The 17,129-nt window shown below is 38.3% G+C and overlaps 1 protein-coding gene across 1 annotated transcript in view; it reads left to right on the forward strand.

The window, feature by feature from the left end:
• SNX7 (sorting nexin 7) overlaps nt 1-4,865 on the forward strand; it is a 28,409-nt gene extending 23,544 nt beyond the window's left edge. Inside the window, exon 9 of the mRNA XM_031505529.2 lies at nt 4,466-4,865. Coding sequence (XP_031361389.1) covers nt 4,466-4,546 — 81 coding nt within the window. The 3' untranslated portion in view covers nt 4,547-4,865. The remainder of the gene's footprint in view (nt 1-4,465) is intronic.
• Nucleotides 4,866-17,129: the final 12,264 nt, after the last annotated feature.

The following is a 17,129-nucleotide window of genomic DNA, read 5'->3' on the forward strand; positions in this document are numbered from 1 at the left end:
TTAATTTAGAAATAGATATTCTAAAGATGCAGCATCACTAACTCAAAAGCAGGATAGAGTTGGTGGTGGTGCTGGCAGTGTTTCTTAGCTGGCAGGTTTGAAGTGTTGCTGCTGCAGACTAGCAGAACTAAACCAGGCACTGTTGAACTCTGGCTTCAAAGAACAGAAGCAATTAAACATATGCTAAATTTTTCATTTTTTCTCAGGGGTTTAGTATAGGAAGTACATAAGCAGCCAATGAATTTTGGCAACAACCTATTCTTTTCAGGAAAACCACCAGAATAAGGGGCTAGGTTTTACAGCCCTGCCCAAAGACTAGTTATACATTGTAAATCCAGCAAATATACGAGAGTTTGGGTTTCCACTGCTTGTTGGGTACTCCAGGAAATGCAGACAGATTGGTGTTTTTTCCTAAAATGGGATGATAGTTAGTTTTGGCATTGAAATAATGTGGTTTTTCTAGAGCATGATGAAGCTTTCTTTTAAAGCATAGCATTTGATTTTACTTATCACATGGGAAATTAATCCTGTTAAACCCTTGCATCTTAATCATATAATCATTTACCTTTGATATAGTCAGATTCTTGTTGGTACTGGCACACTTTACTATTTTTCAAAAATATAAATAATTTCCTGATTTTCTTAAGTGTTTCAAGCACAATTTAGTATATTTCTGTGACCTACATTGTTGTACAGGCATAAATTGATCTAAAAGATTCATTAGGGCAAAGCAATACTTGTTCCCCATTACAGCAACTTCCCTATAACTCCAAAGCCCTTATTCACCCCTCGGTCTTGTAAAAGCTGTAGATAAATAGATGAGATTTGTTATTTGCCCTAGAGGCCTCTGTAATGATGCATTTAAGCAGTCATTTGGTCATGTAGCAGAAAGTTGGCTGCTCTTGTGTGGTGATCACATCCTACTTTAGCCATGCCTGGGAGTTCAGCTACCAAACTTCACAAGATTTTCAAAAGCTCCCCTCTGTGAGCCTGTTTGTTCCTGTGCAGGTTGCTTCAAAGGCAGATCCATCTTTGAACCCTCATTCACTTCAGCCTTTAAATTTTTTTTAAATAATGTTGGGAAGATGTTTTCTGGAGTGGGAATTACTATTTCTGTGCAGCCTAGTTTTTGTTCCTCTGCACACAGAAATTATGAAAATACTTTCTGTCTCTCTGAGACACAAACAAGACTTCATATATGCTGTTTTTAAGGTATCAGCCATGGATAACTGGGAACTGGAACAGAAACACACATGGCATGTGACACACTGCTTCTGCTAGCATCCTTACTACATGTTCTATTTTTATATCTCCTTTTTCATTATACATGTAATTGTACTACAGGAAGAACTTTTTGCTGCTTTTTCTAAGAATGATGTTGCAGAATAGATATGTGTCCTCCAGTAGTAATCAGAATATTTTAGGTAAAGTAGCCTTATTAAGTTCTTGTCTATTTAATTTTGTGTATTTAGGCTTTTTTTATGTTTTCCATCGGGCTTTTACGATAATTGGATTATGAATTTCAATCCTGTGCAAACACATTTAATTTCCTCAGTTTGGATTTTCCGGGTTTTGTTTTCCTCTCTGTCTCCTTTGTGAAAACCGGCTAATCCTCTATTTTGATCTCCAGTTTCAACCTCCCAGGAGAATGGAGTAAAGTCATTCAGTAATAATGTTGAAGTATACATCACTAACAAAATGTCGTTTATGCAGTTCATGCTTCACAATGTGAAAAGCTTGAGCCTAAGGCACAGGGACCTAGTTTTGTTTTGGTGTGGTTAATTATAAAATTTGTCAGCTGTAGCAGCACTGTGATGTCTGACAGTAAAATGAGCCACCATTGCTGTTACATTTTGAAAAACATGTTTTGGTTATATCAACAGGGATAAATTAAAAGCTAAATAACTTGTGTGAAAAAAATGCTTGCATCTTTGTCTGGACAGACTTCAGTCATATCTGTCTGGTTAAGCAGTGTATTATGACTGCATTTTAACATCGGCTTGGCTCAGTGTTGCAAAGATAACATAAAGCCATTTTTACATTGCAGCCAGTGCTAATACATGTGTTCTAATTAACGTTACTGAAATTATGGAATAGCAAACATGGACTTACATGGTAGTTCAATTAAACTGTGGTTCAGAAAAACCTCTGTCATTGCCAATGAAAGACTCTTCAAGAAAAAAGCGACATTTTTTTGTACCACACCTAGAAAAAGCTTAGAAAAACAGCTGCACCTTCAACTTTCTAGGATGGGGATCCAGGCTGGGCTCCAACAAACAGAAACTGATGAGTTTGAGTGCCACAGTGAAGACACATTGCTAGCAGCTGTCTCACTGACATTTCAAAACCAAGAGGCCTAAGTTCCAGCTCAAGCCTCTCAGATAGACTCAGCTGCCACAGTGTGACATGAAGTAGGGGAGAATCTAATGATCAAACTTAAAGGCTTTATACAAAAGGTCAAAAATACCTTTTAAATGAGAAATCAGATTTCAGTTTTGCAGATCGCTCTTCAGGCTGGCAGTATCTTCACTGTTTCTTCCTGGTGTACCATTGCAAAATAACATTTCTCCAAAAAGTCAATGAAGAAAGCAGATTTCCACATGAATCTTGCTCTGTTAGTTCCCTCTGTCCACAGTAATTCAAATCTTAGATATACTCTGAACAGTAGTATAATGTTGTTGTGTGCAATAGCAGCAGAAGTTACTTGGGGCTTTTGTCAGCAAGATCCAAAGAGAAAGACTGGGGCAGTGAATTCATGGTATCCATAGTCTAGGGGACAAAATATGACTAACAGGAATTATCTCTATCATGCCTGGTAATAGCCAAAAATCTGGGCAAAAATAAGCCCATACTTTTTCTTTGTTAGTTCAGATGGCTGTTTTAACTGCTCATTTTCTTGCAGACCCACATGTTGTACTTGATTATGTCTTCATAGACAAAGCTACTGCTGATTTGTTTTTTTCTTGTTACTTTTCTCATCCTTTATTTTATGGGTATCTCTGGTTCTGAATCCTTGAATAATCATAGATTCCCCCAGATCCAGTCATCCTGTGTGTCTTCTTTGTTTTGAGCTTATATTTAACATTATCAGCTCCTCCCACTCATCTGCTTACACACAGACAGTTATACCAGGACCTAGCTCTTCAGTGTAGTGTGATTAAATCTGCATGTTTAATGGCAGAGTTTGGAAGTCATTCACAAGAAATGTCCAACAGTTATGTGCTGCAAGTTTAAGCAGGGTCATTTTCATGTCTCCTAAGCAATGGCAGATGGATTAAAGGTATTTCAATGAGCTGGGCTTAGCAAGTTGCTGTGGCTTGAATAGTTTATGGCAAAATATTTCAGTTAGGAAATAACACTGTTTTCAGGGCACTGATTTAATTCAAAGTTCAGGTAAATGGGGTGTGCTGTCCAGGTTTTAATATATATTTCCTGGGAAATTTCAGAAGACTTACTTATGATGCATAATAACGATTCTTCATGAAAAAAATGGTGTAGAGGAAGTAGTAAATCAGCTGCATTGTCAAAAACAGCAGGTATGAATGTATAAGTCAAAATTTTGTAAGAACATTTCCATTACAAGGGCTTTTTTTCAATAGCATCAGAACAAGGAAATTACTGTAGCAATTTGCCTGTCCTGTTCTATTGGCAGACTTGAAATAGTAGAAACGTGGTGCTTTGGGTAACAAGCATCAACTCACTACAGGTTACCTTGTGACAGCCTTGCATGGCTCTCAATGCTAATTTATGATTTAGAATGGCTTACCAAGCTGCCAACACTCATTTAAGCCAAATTGAACCAAAGTAATTTGGGGATTTTGTTGGTTTTCTGTTTTTTTTCATTTTACTGCCTGCAGAATCAATGCTTATAATAAAAAAAAAATTTTTTTTACAATTGTAAATACATTTTTCCATAAACCGAGAAATACCACTTGTAAGGATAACAATTTCCCTACTCCCAGCGTCTGCCTTTCTGGTTCTATTTCTTTCCCATTACTCTGGGGAAAAATGAATTCTTTCCTTATTTAGAAAAAAAAAAGGTTTAATTTAACTTGGAAGGAAAATTGGGTATACATTAGGAATCCACAGAGATTACAAGGGAGCAGTGGCTGACAATGTGCTTTCTGTTTGGAAGAGATCTTTGCCTGTAACTAAAGGAAGAGATTAAAGAAGAGCATAATTAATGTTAGCATCTTCCATGCTACAACATACAATTACAGTGCTCCTAGTGTGTGCCTGTCATTATGTAAAATTGACCTTTACAGCTCACTCAGCATGTTAGCTAACATTTTGCATATCACTGAGCTGCCTAGGAAACCGTATTTTGTTCTTACCATGGTCCTACAAAAGGAGCTTGTGACACTGTGTATGCATTCTGCTATTTTTTAAATTCTTTTTCTCCTTGGCTAACAGTTTACCAAAATCTCTCTGCTGTGCTCATATGTATGTGTTTGGTTTTTTTAAGTGCCTTGCTACGTGGGAGTCCTTCCTAGCATCTCAAACAGTGGATCTTCATGTGGCCGAAGATTCTGAAGACAGGCCTTGAGTAATATCTCTGCTTGTTCTCTGCCTTTTCCATGCAGTTCCTCCCAACCAAAGTGCTTTATATGAGATCAGATACATTATTAAATTTAACTGTTAAAATCAGTGAAATGCAGGAAACCAGCTTATTGTACACTCAGGTATTCTAGTCCTGAAATACATTTTGAAACACGCTATATATTGCTTTATATTGCTTAGCTCTGATTTTATGTATTTTTATCCATTTGCATACAAATGTTTTCATAAATATTGTGTAATTTTGATATAAAGTATTTTAAATATGTAAAAATAGCTCCATTTTAATAAAAAGTTGAATAAGGAAAGTTTGTAATCAGTCTGTATCCTATTATTTTTTAGAAGTATTTTGGTATTTTAGCATGCTTCTTAGATTATCTTTCTTGAGTAATTTCTTGCACTTGTAGAATTATGTCACGTAGTCCTCAAGGACTAGTACTTTAGTGTTATTTTGATAGATCTTTCTAGTTGCCCAGTGGCAACATAGGACATAAAGATGCCAAAGATGTTCTGTGAGATTAATGCTGCTTTAAAGTGTTGATAATTTAGTTTTCAGTTTGCATTATTTACACGTATTAGACATCTTCAATTTGACATTTTATAAAGGATAAAGAAAAAAGTAACAGTTCACAAAACAGAGGGTTTGTACAGTGATAACATTAGTCACAGCACTGATCCTACCAACACAACTTCCATTTGGAGTTTGCAGGGTGAAACTGTCCCATGGCTGACACTCCTGTAATCGTCAACTTCTTTCCTCTTTAGATAGCCAGTGTGGAAGAGGAGGGGTTAAGAAAATAAGAGGCTTGCATTAAAAGGATCAGCTGATTCACTCATGCAATATGCATTAAAGTCTTCCAGTCACTGAATTATTCCACCCAGAAGATCCTCCAGTCTGCAGCTGCAGATTCTGCAGTTCTCCCTGGTGGTTAAGGTCTGAGCAAGCCATGGGCTTTATATGGAAAGAATGAAGTGCAGGGCTCAGAGACAGCCTAACCAGGGCTCTGGCCTTGCAGAAGAGCAGAGCTTCAGCCACCTGCACCTGCAGCCACTTCACCTGCACCTTTTGTGGTGGCATTTTGTGAGCTCGCTCTGGCCAGTCACCTGATGGCTGCAGGGGACAATTCCAGAGCACATGGTCGCTGCTCCTGGGTGGCTATGCACCTGTCTAAGCTGGGCAAGGATTTTGTGGCTTTGATCTTGAAAATGAATATTGCAAGTAAGACCTGGAATACCAGCATGACCTTTTCAGCAATGCTGCCCCCATAAAGTAGTAGTGAAAACTCAGCTCTTTCTTTCTTTTTCATCTATGAAGTGTCAGTTAAGATGCTTCTGAAATCCTGCAGGGAGCATGAATCTCTCCCAAAGTGGGCAGCTTCCCCATGGAGAGGTGAGTCTGTGCTCAGAGGGCAGTGCAGTGCTGAAGGGCTGAGCCTCACAGGGTCTTCTCCAGCTGTGCTGGCAGTGGATCCTTGCAGGAGGCAGGGAAGGACAACGTGGCTGGACTGTGCTTTTTTCCCACCATACCTTCCTGATGATTATTTTTTAACATCAGAGTTTCTATCAATGTGCTTAATAGTCTTAATGGCTTTCCTTTTTTTTTTTTTTTTCATCTAAACTCATAGGATTTACCATGCTGAATATCAATGAATTCCACAACTTAATATGTAGGAAAAATCAATTAATTTTGTGATCTCCTAAACCAGCTGCCCAACAACTTCAGTTAACACCTTCTGCCTATTTAATTGTGAGAAGAGATGAACAACTCTTTCCTATCTGTCTTCCCTGTGGCACTCAAGAATTTACAGACCTCTAGCATGTTTTCCAAGTACTGCCTGTTTTCCCAGAGGAAAAGCCATAGCTTAATACCATATTGTATAAAAAGGCACTTCACGTCTGTGCTCAGTGTTACTGCTTTTCTCTGTATTTTCCAGTTCCGCTGCAACCGGTAGTCAAAGTGCAGACACAACAGAAATGTACATGTTGTCATAATTATGCTTTAATTTTTGTCATCATATTCCTAATTTGTTTTTTGAAGTACCACTGAATGCTGAGCTGACATTCCACAGAACTGTCCACAGAGCTATTCTGAAGGTTACTAAATAATTTAATATCCATCAGTGTGTATGTATAGGAGAATTGGCTTTTCCCCAGTGAGCATTTATTTGCATTTATTAATACTCAATTTGGCCTGCTGTTTTTAGTTCCTAATCTCTCTGTAATGTACAGTTCTATAAACAGGATTGCAACAAGACAGACAGCAGGAACACACTGAATATCAGATAAGCAGAAGTTCAAGGAATTGAGCTTGAACAGGCTTACTGGAAGGCTAGAAATACTTGAATGTAACCAAAAATTACTACCATGCTGCTAATTTAGACACCTCTAAGGACATAATGTCTGTTTGGCTGAGATGGGGAGTGCCAATGTGTGTCACATTGATTTTACCTGTATATTCTGCTGGACTAGAACATTGTTTCCTGAGACATTTGGAAATCAGATGCACCAATGTACATTTTGCATTCTAGGTAAAAATGTTCATTATGTTAATGATTTATTTTTCATTTATTTTTCTCTTAGCTAGGCCATAATTTATGTGGGAAAGACTTGAGCAGTCAGTTTTATAGAGGCCTTTTGTAACCACGTGTTCCTAATTTTTTAGTAGCTCTATCATAATGTAAAAACAATGTCTATTGTTAAGATCAAACATTGTCCTTTTTGTGTCATGCAAATACTTCTGCAACTCAGAATTTTAGAAATTCTATTGCCTATTTAGACTTATTTCCAAAGATTTTTCTTTTGTAGAGTCTTTCCTTCCTTAGGCTTATGATTGGAAAGTGCTTAAACTATTTGGTTACTGAAAATCAGTCTGCCTCTAACTGGATTTTCATGCTGCCTCTGTGTATGTCAGTGGTTCATATCTAGGGCCTGTAAACAATGCATCTCTCTCTCATGAGACTAAAAACACATACAAAGAGAAGAACAAAAGCCTTCTCTGGTACCTAACAGGGGAGCTGTCACCGGAGCAAATTGCTGGCAGTAAAGGTGAAACGGGTGTGTGTAAGAGATCAGTGGCCCTAAGCACTCATTGATTTTAAAGGGTTGCCTGATACAGACTATCACTTCACAACTGACCTATGGCAAAATACATGTTTGGAGAAAAAAGAAATAAATACAGGTTCTTCTGGTCCCTGCTGCTGTCAGCCTATGCCTAAAATAGTGACCATTCAAAAAGATTTATGCACTATGTATTGAATTCATTTACCTGATAGCTGTGGCCAGGATTTCACTTCTAGCATCACTAAAATAAGGATAATGCTGGCATAAATTAATCATGAAATCAACCTTTGAGCAGGAGCTTTGCAGGCCATGAGGAGTATCAAGTGGTTTTCTTTCATATGTCTAAATCATTTCTCAATATCACACATCAGCACTATTTTAGACAAACAGTCCCTTACAACTTCATGAAGAATGGATGAGGGCAGGGGTGTGTGTATTCAGCTACTCTGATATGTTTTATATTTACTCAAAGAAAATGGCTAAATAACCCCTTTTCTAACAAATGGAGGAATTCCTACTTGCCAGATGGTGCAACTGACTTGAGTGAGTAGAGGATGAGATTGTAAAACCTTTGCAGAAAGCACCTGGACAGCAAAGCATTCATAAAGCACTTGATAGTTTTTGATAGCACTTGATAGCTTTTACTGTGTGGGCCTGCTGCTAACTGCTGCATGTCACACAGGCATCATCTCTGCTCTGGTCCTGCCATCATCCCAAAGAGAGAGAAGCCTTATCTATGCAATCCCACAGAGGCTCCTTATTGAATACAGAGTGACTGAAAGAAGTGCTGGCCAGCAGGATGAACCTTCATAAAAACCACTGGGCTGCATTTTCAAGCTGCACCAATGTTTGGATGCAGCCCCCAGTGTTGGTGCCACTACCTCACAGGGAGGAACAGAGAGGCAACAACTCATCTGAACCTGAAAGGGGCAGACACAAACTTTTGGCAGATTTGGGAGGTTCTGGAGACCAGGAAAATGAGGGTCCATCCTGGTTAGGTAAGATACACAACTGAAGAAATGAAGAACAGTAAGAGGATGTCATTGTCTACAACATAATTGGAAAAATATATCAAAAAACATTGTATTCATTTTCCTACAGGCAGAAAATCATATTTGAGGTTTAAAATTTTTTACCTAGATTGTGACATGACAGTGAGTTTTCAGCAGGAATAATGCATTTGATATTTGTATTGCTTAGATGTTAAGGAATAAGCATTGCTATGTCTGCATTAATATTTAACTATAAGTTACCAGAAAACCATTAACTCTTAAAACCAAACTAAGAAATTTTCTTGGAATCAAAGCAACGGTGAATATGTGATATGGAGAAGATTGACTGTTCTTTAAATAATTGTTTTAACACCATGGCAGCTTAAAGAACAACTGAACTGCTTTTTTGAATTAACTTCTTTAATCAGAAAATAAGTAGCTGCAATGCTACAATATGATTTTCTTTTTTTTTTTTTTTTTTTTTGCAAGAGTGAAGCATCTCACCAGGCTCTTTTTGCAAATTAAAACAAATAAGATGTTTATTTTTTTTATTTGTACCCTGGAGTTTGTTCATTTAAATAATAAATAAATCTTTCATCGATAGGTAAAGAAATAGTATGTAAAATGAGAGCTGAGCAAGGTGCTCTGTACATGTACAACTGTCAGAAAGCTCCTCTCTTCTAAATGGAGAAATGTTTTTTTCACTCAGGCATTGCATTATTTGTCAGGTTACAAGACAAAGCCAGAGCTGTGTGAACATCAGGAGCTCCTGCCCACGAGCCCACAAGAATTGCTTGGGCCCCACAAAGCTGGTACTGAGCCCTTAAGGCTGGCAGGGTCTGTAAAGGAGCAGCAGCTCACTGAAGTTTCAGAATCACTTCTTTTGAATCTCTTTTCACTGCTTGATTCTTCAATAACACAGCACAAGAGTCTAAAGTTTCTATCTAATAAAAGGCTAAAGAGGGAAATTTATGAGAGTCCTTTTGAACATAGAAAATACTATATGAGTCTATGAAATAAAGAAGAAATGGACAGTAATTATATTACTAAGAGAAAAATTATTACAAGAATTCAGTACATTCTCTCCTGCTTTTGTCCACCAGTAATACCTTTTGCAATAAACAAAACAACCTGGCAGATACTGAACTGATATAAAAGTAAATCTAAAGCAAGGTTAGAAAAGATCTGTAATTTCGTTTGAGAGAAAATACCTAATTAAGAATAGCTCCTAAGATTCTAAATGTTCATTCACTGACAGGACAAATTATATAACTGAATTAATTGTGACAGCTTAACAGTGTAAAGTAAGTTGTTCAATATTTATTGGTGCATTGCAGATGCTCATTTATTCCTATGATTGCACCTGTTTTGTTACCATCTTCTTGTAGGAAAGAAAATTAATGGAGAAGTATAAAAGGGGAGGCGCTAAAGCAGAAAAATCAACTCATTTCTAATCTGTGATGGTGATTGTGCACTGTGACACACAAGTGTTAAAAGAATTTTAAAATATTATACAAATACAGTTATGCCTCATTTTATCACATACAGCTACAGCAAATGAAAAATACAGTTCTGCTACAGGCTGAACCTAGAACCTTTTCTTTCTATTAGCCATTTCTTCATGTGTGACTTTCTGCTGAAGCAGAGACTCTCAGTACAGATGATCATCATGCCTATGCAGAAAATGTAATACAGAATGGCAGCACTGGGTCAACCTGGCAAGTCCCAGCCAGGTCCTTATAACCAAACTGAAAAAACCTATCTGGTTAAAATGCAGAGACGCCAATAGAAGACATCCCCTTTTCTTCCCCTTTCCATAATGGCTGCAAAGCCACTCCTGCCCCTGGTTCCTGCTCATGCACTGAGCACCTGGGCCAGGTTTAACAAAGCCTTTCACAGCCACGCTAGGACAGAGTGCACAGGGCAGGGCGTGCAGGGCTGGGAGCCAGGCACACGCTGGGCAAGGACAGTCCCCTTCTCCTGGCCACCTCATGCCAAGAGGCGCCAAGGAACAAAAGAAGGAACTGCCCTTTGTCTCTTATTCAGATTCTGGGAGTGGTACAAAGGTAATTGGCATCTGTCACTTGGATTGCAATCTAGACACAGTTTTCAGAATATAGAAAATAAGAAAATAGGATGAAAGGGAAAAAACACCTTGGATACAATTAGAAGGATATTTGCTTTCATGATTTAAATTATATTTAGCTTAGTTTTTAACACTTAACTTGAAATGTTCCTACATTATACGGGTTGCTATCTACACTGAATGTGTATGTGAAGTTTGTGAGGGTTGTCATGGGAATTTTGGCTTCCATGCCTGGAAAATCATCTGCAATTTGACAAAGCTTATCAATGCTATTGCTATATGTGTTCATTTGCCCTTAGAAGTGTTTTTCTTCTGGAAGACCTTAATGGAAAAAAAGTAATTTTTCATCTCTGCTTTGTAATATGTAATCTCATTTATCAAAAGTATTTATTCAAAACAAACACACTGCAGGGTCTTGAAGATTTTCCTTTGAGGTCACTCTTCAATAACAAGGATCCAGATGTTGTGATAAAGCTATTTTACTAATTTATTTGTATTAATTTTAGTTTTAAAAAAATGTAGGATCAGAGCACAAATGAATCTCTGAGCATTCTAAGCATGCAAATGATGCTTCTTGGGTTTTTGGGTTTGTTCATTCATTCTGACATACCTGAACATTCCAAATATGATTGCTGACCACACCATCACTATGCTGTGACCCAGAATCCATGGAAATTAATGAAGAGACCGAAGACTGTCTCCCAACTGATAAACATTCAAATTATTAGTAGTATTTGAGGAGAATTTGCTCATTGAAAAGAAACAGGAGCAGAAAACTATAATCAGTATCTTGACTTCTATATTTGGCAGTGACCACAGTCTGCCACCTTTGTCTAAAAGGTTGGAAGGTGATTTTTTGGTGGAGGCGGAAACATTTTCCATTGTTTCATTTAAATTATCTCAGCTATTCTTCAGCAGCAGCAACATGTTTAAAAGGGAAGCAATAAAATCTTAATTACAGGGCAGTGTAACAGCTACAAATGCATATTCTACTGCTACATGTTCTCCAGAAGAATGTAATCAATTCACACTTGTTTTGAATGATGTTTCATATTGTTATCTTGTAAACAGATCTTAAAATAGCAAGTTTATAAAGAAAGCTAAATCTCTGTAATTATGAAAGCTTTTCTTTTTTCCCAGTTAATCCTACAAGAAAAGGTGGAGGCTGGAGGTGCAGCAGCTTTGATTTTGAACCCCCTACTGAAGTAAAAGAATGCTAATAATTTGAAAGTGGGTTTGGGGTTTTTTTTAGAAAAATGTAGAGCCATTAAACAACATCCACAGCTAAATGTGGTATGTCTAACTTAAAATGGTGTTTCTGTAATGCCACATCACCATGACTTTGTTCATGTAGTGAACATTGACACATTGTTTTGGATTTCAGTAAGAAACATAAAAATACAATTGGCAGAATTCAGCCTTTACAGAATTTGTTTTGTTCTGTATTATTTAACTAGTGGACAGTGGCTTCTGATCCACACTGTGAGGTCCTGTTGAAAGCTCAGATCTCTTGAGAATCAAAATGTAATCTTGGATTTTAAACACACCACCAACTGAGGCTGATAATGTACTATCAGTGAAAACCTTAACTGATGTTTCATTACAACATATTTTGAGAAAAGCTGCAAATCCCATGCCATGGAGATGGAACTATGAATTCTTTGGGGTTAACTTTGAAGAACCTGGGATCAATAGATAAATCACAGTTGTAACAGCTCTGTTTCAGTATCTATAGCAAGATAATTATTATTGTCTAGTGAAAAAGAAGGAACCTGAATGAAGTTCAAGGGAGTTACACTAGCCATCTGCTCATCCCTTTTACAGAGACGTCCAGTGGCTGCAGTGGCTGAGCATTGGTGAATATGGAATAATGCTATCCCCAAGCCAGTGGCACAAAGGTGCCATTGAACCAACTTTTGGTTGCTGAGGCAGAGCTCCATTTTGGATTTTAAGTCCCTCTCTTCTTTGCCACTTGCCAGCAAACTTGAGCAGAGCTGGGAAAAAGCTGATCAACAAGATGAGAGTTTCCATACTCACTACATATGACTGTCATTTGTTGTAGCGAGAGCTTCTCATCTTGGACTCCCATGTCAAAACTTCTGATATGGCTCCCTTATGGCTCTCTTATCTAACATTTCCTTGCAAGGACATGTTCATGATATTTTAATGACTGGGGACAGAAGGTGTGCCTGTTTGGGGAATACTATGTATTTTTAAACCATAAATTATTGTTCCAAAGTGATCACTACTAGAATAAACTTTACATTGCTTTGCCTTAGGACACTGTGATATCCCCACCCTGTGGCAGAGGGCAAGAAAAGCTTCTCAATTTCCTAAGGCTTCAACAAAATACACATAGTAGGAAGGAGAAAGGCTGTCAAGTCTCTCGGCCATTTCTGTTTCCTAGGTTTTATCATGTACTTCTGCAGCATATGGGTATAACTAATTACATTTTCTTAGCAGATGTGCAAGAGATGGATTGATATGCCAAGGCTGGTAAATGTCCAATGAGGAGGCAACTGGTGTGCCCATGACAGATTTAAAAAATGAGACATTTACGGAAATGACGAATGTAAAACATTTCATTTTGATATGTTACTCCTGAGGTTAAAAGAAGTCCAAGTCCATTGTCAATAGGGAAAAAGTGTGTAATGTGTTCCCATTTCTACTTCAGAAAAAAGTTTGTTTCAAAATCTGTTTGAAATATGATAGGGTTTTTCAGTTTCTTCTCTTCTATTTTCTACTTACTGTTGTAAAAGAGAGGTCAATAGGAATGCATTTGGAAGAAAAAGAAGGTTAAATTCCTCTGTCACACAAAAATAGGATTTAAAAAATGGGGTTTTTTTAAATATTAAAATGAAGAGTCAACTGATAAGACTAATGAGAATATGAGCAGAAGAGCAAAGGTGGAATTAACGCTGTTGCTCCTTGATGCAGCATGTCAAAGCAGATTTGACTGACCATTCAGACGTGATCATTGGCACAGCAGCTAAAGCTGCTGAATATGTACCCAAAGCACAAGAAAAGCTTAAGGATTCTGTCCTTAAAAAATGCACATTCCTGTTCTCCTGCTTCAATATTAAGCTGTTGAGAAGTCACTTTGCAAAATAAAAAAGACATTGTTTGATATTAAGAATGGCATTTTTCTGTAAAAATTTTTATTTTATTACAGCCCTTTTGTAAATCAGTACCTCTAATCATGTAATTCCCTCAGCCAGATCCAGATATGTTCCCACCTGGCTGACTCTAGGGGGTCTTCTTTTGTTTCCCTCATTTTGTATTTAGACACAGCTGAAGGAGGTTTGGGAAGTTTGTGTATTCTCTGTAGAAAAATAACTAACAAAGAGGAGTATTTTGCTTCTTGAAGTGACTCAGTGTTGTTACCCTTTTTATTTCCCCCTCCTAAGTCTCTTCATTATTATTCATATATCTCAGCTCTTTGTATTCACCTTCCCCAATTTTCAGGTGCCTTTCCTTCATAGTTAATTTCTTTCTTCATTTCAAAATTCTTCATTTCCTTTTGACACCATGTAATATTTATCACATCAGTGCTAAAACTGCATGAATAATCCATCAACTATTTTGCTTCTTTTCCTATTCAAGTATGGCCCATAATAACTCACTTGAAATATGCATTATTTGAAATGTGTCATTGAATAATTTTTGCAAATAATTCTTGGTTTGTGTATTGTTCAGAGGTGCAACCATAACCACAAGCAGCAAAACCTCAACTTTCATCCAACCATCCTCTTCTTCCTATGCAGTGTTTGGTGCACTTGCTAAAAATGTCCCCACTTGCATCTGGCTTCTTGGAAATGCTCCTCAACATTCACTTCACAAGTTCTGATACAGAAGAAAATACCCACCAAACAAGTGAATATTTTTTAGACTGCTTGGAAAGGAAGGACATGAGAGTCAATGGGCTGTCATACTCTCTTCATTCACTTACTGCCTTTGCTCCTCAGCACCATCAAGCACCATAGGTTATACCAAGTGACAAGTTTCTTAAAAGTGCATATGATTTACGTGAGGCTCTGGAACAGGTTGCCCAAAGAAGTTGTGGATGCCTCATTCCTGGAAGTGTTCCAGGCCAGGTTGGATGGGAACCATGGTCTAGTGGAAGGTGTTCCTGCCCATGCAGGGGAGCTGGAACTAGATGATCTTTCAGGTTTCTTCCAATCCAAACATGCTATAGTTCTATGATCCTACAATAGCCAGAGATAGCACTGATAGCAAGAGCAACAGTGCTGGGGTTTCCCTTGCAGCACTGACCCTGGACTGAAGACATGCCAACCAGAGGCTTCACTTATATTCAGCCATACATTTTTCAGCCCAGGTGTTCTGACTCTCTGTTTACATAGATGAGGGATGCCACCCTTTGTGGGGTGAGGGGCTGAGATTTCAGGAGTTTGAAACCTGGTGGGACCAGGAGGTCACATTTCTACAACTCATAAACAGATGACAGTGCTTTCTTGGCTACTTTGGCTTCTTGATGGAAAAACTGGTGCCAGAAATGAAAAAGTGACAAGTTTTAGTAGCTTATCATTGTTTCCAGGCATTTGTGTAAGCTTCTATGTAAACACTGCAATCCTTAGATTGTCAGCTTCCAAGACCCAGGTATGTTTGAGTTTTGTTGCAAAAGCATGAATACAGCAGTTTCTGCTCTGAAGCTGGAACTCCTACTTGCTGCCACAGTGGAATTAATATTTACCTCTGCACAGGTATTTTTGCTATGTCCTAGAGTGCAGGCTATTTGTATTTGTAGCAAAAGCAAGTACTCATTGCAAACTCAGGGCTAGGCCCTATAATAGTGTTACCTATAAACTACAGTAATAGCTGTAATAGCTGCTAAATACTGTCAGATACTAAGTTAGTTCTCAATGATATTTCTCTTGCAGTGAGAAGGCTGTTTTTAATTTAATTGCAAATTAAAAGTTCAATAATTGACTGCTTAATATTCCCAATTTAGCAGCAAATGAACATTAAGTGTTGCAATGGCTGCTGAGGTCCCTGACCAAACCATAAAAGGAGGGATGGGGGCAATCTTTCAAAGCATCAGGGCTCAGTCTGTGCTCCTGTCAGTTCTCCACCTCCTTCTCTCATTAGATATGCTAAGTTGAAAGTGCTGACCCTCAGGATTTGCTCCTCTTGAGCCACAAAATTGGAAGTGAAATGTGTGTGGCAATCTGCTGCAGTCTGAGAGCTGCCAGCTGTACCTGTGCTCTGCAGAGGCTCTGGGAGTTCATCCAGGGCAGCAGGGAGAGAAGCACTGAGAGGGACAACATGGATCTAAGGGAGCTGTGCATTGCAGAGGACTGGGGGAAGGTACTGTGTTACACACCAAAGCAAACAAGAGTGACTAACTTAGAAGGCAGAGGAAAACAAATATACTTTTTCTTCTGAATTCCTTGTAAAACCTTGATACTTAGAAATATGTATACAAGGACGACCAAAAAGAAGACAAATGGCATTGCAAATCATTGCCTAAAAAGCTGTGATTTTTTGGAATTGTATTTTTTTTCTGTTAAGCTGAGCTGTCACACACCATAACCAGATTCTGTGGATGAATTTGTATCCTATAATTAATTATTACTTATTGTTTTTCTGTCTGACCCCTGGAGTTGGTTTTTGCAAATTGCAAATTGTCAGAATCTGACTCACACTTAGTGCTATTGCAAGTGGGAAAGATCAGAAGAACTCACTTAACAAATGTAGATGATAAAATAAAATGTCACATTTTATTACATACTTTCATTCCATCTGTCTGAGCAATTTTAAATGCCAGATTTAAAGAAGTGCCAGCAGGCCATGTCTTTCAGGGATGCTTGCACATGGCTGCACTGACTTTTAGCATTTCCTTTCTATTAAGAGGATAATTTGGTGGCATGGTAAACTCCTAGAAGGGTGCAAGAACATGTGTGTTTGCAGAGGGATGCTCACTCATGCTCCTGCCCTGTGCCACCTCCTGGAGAGTGCACTGGGAATCACCACATCTTGATTTCCTTCTCCCTAGCTCACATGATGGGTTTTCATGGCTCTGCCTTACCAGGGAAGCTGCATCATGGTTTCCATGCAGCTTCTGAAGGTCACCATCACTCACCTCCATGCTGCTTGCTAGTAAGACACTACAAGAACATGTCTCTTACTGGGCTTTCTACCACTCACAGATTTCTCTTGTTCACATAACAAGTATCCAGGCTTGGGAAAATTTCAGATTACGTTTTAGGTATTTCTGTTTCCATCAGTGAGGCAGAGAAATGGTGGCAGGGGTTAGTTAGGAGGTTGGGGTGCCTTTTTTAGCTCCAATAAGCAGCTCTCACTTCATTCTAGTTAGTGCTGGGGACAGCACCTGCCCTGCTTGCCTTATCTGACCAGCCAGATGCTCTGGGCCCACCCTCTCCTCCTCACCAAAGAAAGAAGTGAATCCACATCAA

The sequence above is a fragment of the Lonchura striata genome, chromosome 9, assembly GCF_046129695.1.
Source record: "Lonchura striata isolate bLonStr1 chromosome 9, bLonStr1.mat, whole genome shotgun sequence".
In the NCBI taxonomy this organism is placed as follows: domain Eukaryota; kingdom Metazoa; phylum Chordata; class Aves; order Passeriformes; family Estrildidae; genus Lonchura; species Lonchura striata.